The sequence below is a fragment of the Lactuca sativa genome, chromosome 9, assembly GCF_002870075.4.
Source record: "Lactuca sativa cultivar Salinas chromosome 9, Lsat_Salinas_v11, whole genome shotgun sequence".
NCBI lineage: Eukaryota > Viridiplantae > Streptophyta > Magnoliopsida > Asterales > Asteraceae > Lactuca > Lactuca sativa.
Genome location: NC_056631.2, coordinates 208,403,695 through 208,407,186, shown reverse-complemented (window position 1 = coordinate 208,407,186; position 3,492 = coordinate 208,403,695). Strand labels below are relative to the sequence as shown.

At 35.4% G+C, this 3,492-nt stretch overlaps 1 protein-coding gene across 1 annotated transcript; it reads left to right on the top strand.

Moving 5' to 3' along the window:
• Positions 1-218: 218 nt before the first annotated feature.
• On the top strand, positions 219-3,014 carry LOC111892988 (glutamyl-tRNA reductase 2). The gene is made up of 3 exons (XM_023889066.3): positions 219-680; positions 1,130-1,371; positions 1,772-3,014. Exons 1-3 carry the CDS (start codon positions 374-376, stop codon positions 2,882-2,884), a joined length of 1,662 nt encoding a protein of 553 aa, XP_023744834.1. The 5' UTR covers positions 219-373; the 3' UTR covers positions 2,885-3,014.
• Positions 3,015-3,492: the final 478 nt, after the last annotated feature.

Sequence of the window (3,492 nt, the reverse complement as noted above, 5' to 3'; positions counted from 1 at the left end):
GAATGTTATTTCAATTAGTAGTTCATAATGGAACAAATGTTAAAAGGATTTGTAAGCGACAAAAGTGCAAAGTGAAATATTTTCCAGGGACTACTTTTGCAAATAAAGGGAATAAAATTGGGTCAACTGCAATACAAAGTCAAACAGTCACGTTCTCTAGGATGAATTCCTCTGTTCTAGTAGTTCTTGAAAAGCAGGCGTGTGGGGGCCTAACGACAAACACCGAGTCAAAGATGCCGCACCATTTCATGTTTAATCAAATTGACAGATTCTATTCAACTAATCCTCTCTATTTCTTCAACCTCCCCACATCTACCTAATCTGATCTCAATTTCTAGGGTTTGTTAAGGTCGTTGGGTCTCTCCTCTCTATAATGGTGGTGGTTTCTAGTCGTTTCATCAATTCAGCAGTTCTTCATGATTCCGGTTCCAATTCCAATTCCAACACGATGATCAATCTCCATTGTAATTCAACCGCATCTTCTTCTTTGCCTTATGTAGGTTCTCGGATTCGCGTGAATTTTAAGCCAGTTAATGTTAGCACATTCAGTTCTGATAGAAGATCAGGATATGTAAACCTAAAATGCGAGGCAGCGTCGGGTTCTGACGCGAGATCGGAATCGGTATCGAAATCGTCCAGTTTTTCAGCATTTGAGCTTCTCAAGACGTCTGCTGCTGAAAGTGAGTTTTCCGTTTTGACTTTATTTTACGCCTGTTGTTATATTTTGTGATCACTAAAATTGATGTAGACAAAATTTCTCTTCATGCAATCAGTTGACCTAGATCAAATTGAATTATTGAAAGAACAAAATTTCCTGAATTATGTCATGAACTTATGATCATTCCTTTTCTTTTGTCCGATCCTTTTCTTTTGTCCAAAGGAAAGCATATTTGAAGTATTGTTCTTAGAAAATCTTTTCATGAAAGCATATATTTATTATTCGAGTGAATGATTCTTCTATCACTTTCATATGGTTCTCTTTAGAAATATGCGGATATGGATCTGCACTTTAGGAGATTAATTCTGAAATTTCCAAAGCAATTCATGTGATCCATATAATATGATATCATAGACAAATAGAAGTATATTTACTTTTTGATCTTTAGTTAACTTTTTATGCATTTTGCAGGATACACAAAGGAAAAAAGTGGTATTATGGTGGTGGGCCTTAGTTTTCACACAGCACCGGTTGAAATCCGCGAGAAACTTTCCATTCCAGAAGCAGAATTGCCTCAAGTAATTACTGAATTATGTGCCTTGAATCATATAGAAGAAGCCGCTGTTCTTAGCACTTGCAACAGGATGGAGATATATGCAGTAGCACTCTCCCAACATCGTGGGGTTAAAGAAATCACTGAATGGATGTCAAAAGTACTTACCATATTCCAATATACATATCATTCTTTCTAGTGGACAAACAATGTTACTTGTTAACACATTATCTGTTAAAAAAAGGTTAACAGTTAACTGTTGAGAGTTAACATGTTAACTCGTTTAACAGTTGACAGTTAACATGTTAACTCGATTATTCGGTTAACATGTTAACTGACAACCTTTTAAGAGGTAAATTAACTATTAACAGTTAACATGCTAGCTGTTAACAGTTAACTCAAAGGTTACATTTAACCTTTTAACAGGTAAGTTAACATGCTAACTGTTAACAGTTAGCCTGAGTTAACTTTTTTAAAAGTAACATATTACCTGTTAAATGTTAATTGTTAACGGTTACGGTGTTATCTGTATCTGACTATATTTAACATTCTTTTTGCAGATTAGTGGGGTCCCAATTTCTGATATACGTCAGCATCAATTCTTGCTATACGAAAGAGAAGCCACAAAACACCTATTCGAGGTATCTTCAGGGCTCGATTCCTTAGTTCTAGGAGAAGGTCAAATTCTTTCTCAAGTCAAACACGTTGTAAAAGTGGGTCAAGGAGTCCCGGGGTTCGATAGAAAAATCAGCGGGTTATTTAAGCACGCAATCACAGTAGGAAAACGGGTCAGAACCGAGACCCAAATCTCATCCGGGTCGGTTTCTGTCAGTTCAGCCGCCGTGGAACTAGCCCAAATGAAGCTTCCGGAACATTCTTTCGCTTCTGTAAAAGTTCTAGTAGTTGGAGCCGGCAAAATGGGAAACCTGGTCATCAAACATCTCATTTCAAAAGGCTGCAAAAAGATTGTTGTTGTGAATAGAACCGAAGATAAAGTGTCAAAAATACGCGAAGAATTTGATAATATCGAGATTGTTTATCGACCATTATCGGATTTAACCTCGTACGCGTCAAATTCCGATGTTATTTTCACGTGTACGGCTTCGGAAACCTTAATTTTCACAAAAGATCAAGTCCGAGGATTCCCCGTGAATCAAAGGTTGTTTATAGATATATCGGTTCCAAGAAACGTGGAGTCATGTGTATCGGATGTTGAAGGAGCTCGTGTTTATAATGTGGATGATTTGAAGGAAGTGGTGGAATCCAACAAACGGGAAAGGTTCCGGAAGGTTGTGGAAGCTCGATCGATCATTCTAGAAGAAGTGAAAGAGTTTGAAAGTTGGAAAGATTCCTTAGAAACAGTGTCGACAATCAAGAAACTTAGAGCATATGGTGAGAGAATTAGAGCGAGTGAAATGGAAAAATGTTTAGAAAAAATGGGTGGGGAATTATCGAAGAAAAATCAGAAAGCGATTCATGATCTTAGTAAAGGGATAGTGAATAAGATTCTTCATGGGCCTATGCAACATTTGAGATGTGATGAAAATGAAGGTCGGGATTTGGATGACATACTTGAAAATATGGAGGCGTTGAATCGGGTTTTTGGGTTGGAGATGGAGGTTTCGATATTGGAGGAGAAGATCCGGTCCAAAATGGAGAAATTTCAGATTTGAATTAGTTTATTTGATTTATATTTTTTTCATTACTATATTTGGTAATGATAATTTTGAGGAAATGTAAGAGTAAAATCCACAGTGTTCTTTTGATTTGAATCATGAATATAATCAACATTTTCAAAGATCACATTTATTCATATATATCAAAGGCATTATGACCTAATTGTATATTGTGTTTGTCTCTTTTTTTTTAAGCTCAAAGGTTAAGTCTCGTTGGGACGCACAGGTAGATTCAAGAGTAGCTTAGGAATAAATTATAGACAAAATTATATAAATGGTCCTCATGGTTGACAAAATCGACCAATTATGGTCCTTATGACGAATTCGTTACACAGATGGTCCCTGTGGTTTCAAAATCTTGCAAAGATGGTCCTTTTGACTAACGACGTTAACTTTTTCAGCTAAGTCCTATGTGAAATGACATATTTACCCTTCATGCATAAGGACGTTTTATGTAATATGTTTATACCACAGGGACCATTTATGTAATTCTCTCTATTATTAATTATGTTTTTTATTTATTTTAATTATATATTTAAGTATTTAGATTTGTTTAAATTTATTTTTTAATATATATATATATATATATATATATATATATATAT

Coding starts and splice junctions, on each gene's coding strand:
- LOC111892988 (XM_023889066.3), top strand. CDS start 374: ATGGTGGTGGTTTCTAGTCGTTTCATCAATTCAGCAGTTCTTCATGAT. Junction 681..1,129: donor CAAGACGTCTGCTGCTGAAA/GTGAGTTTTCCG, acceptor TGCATTTTGCAG/GATACACAAAGGAAAAAAGT. Junction 1,372..1,771: donor TCACTGAATGGATGTCAAAA/GTACTTACCATA, acceptor TTCTTTTTGCAG/ATTAGTGGGGTCCCAATTTC.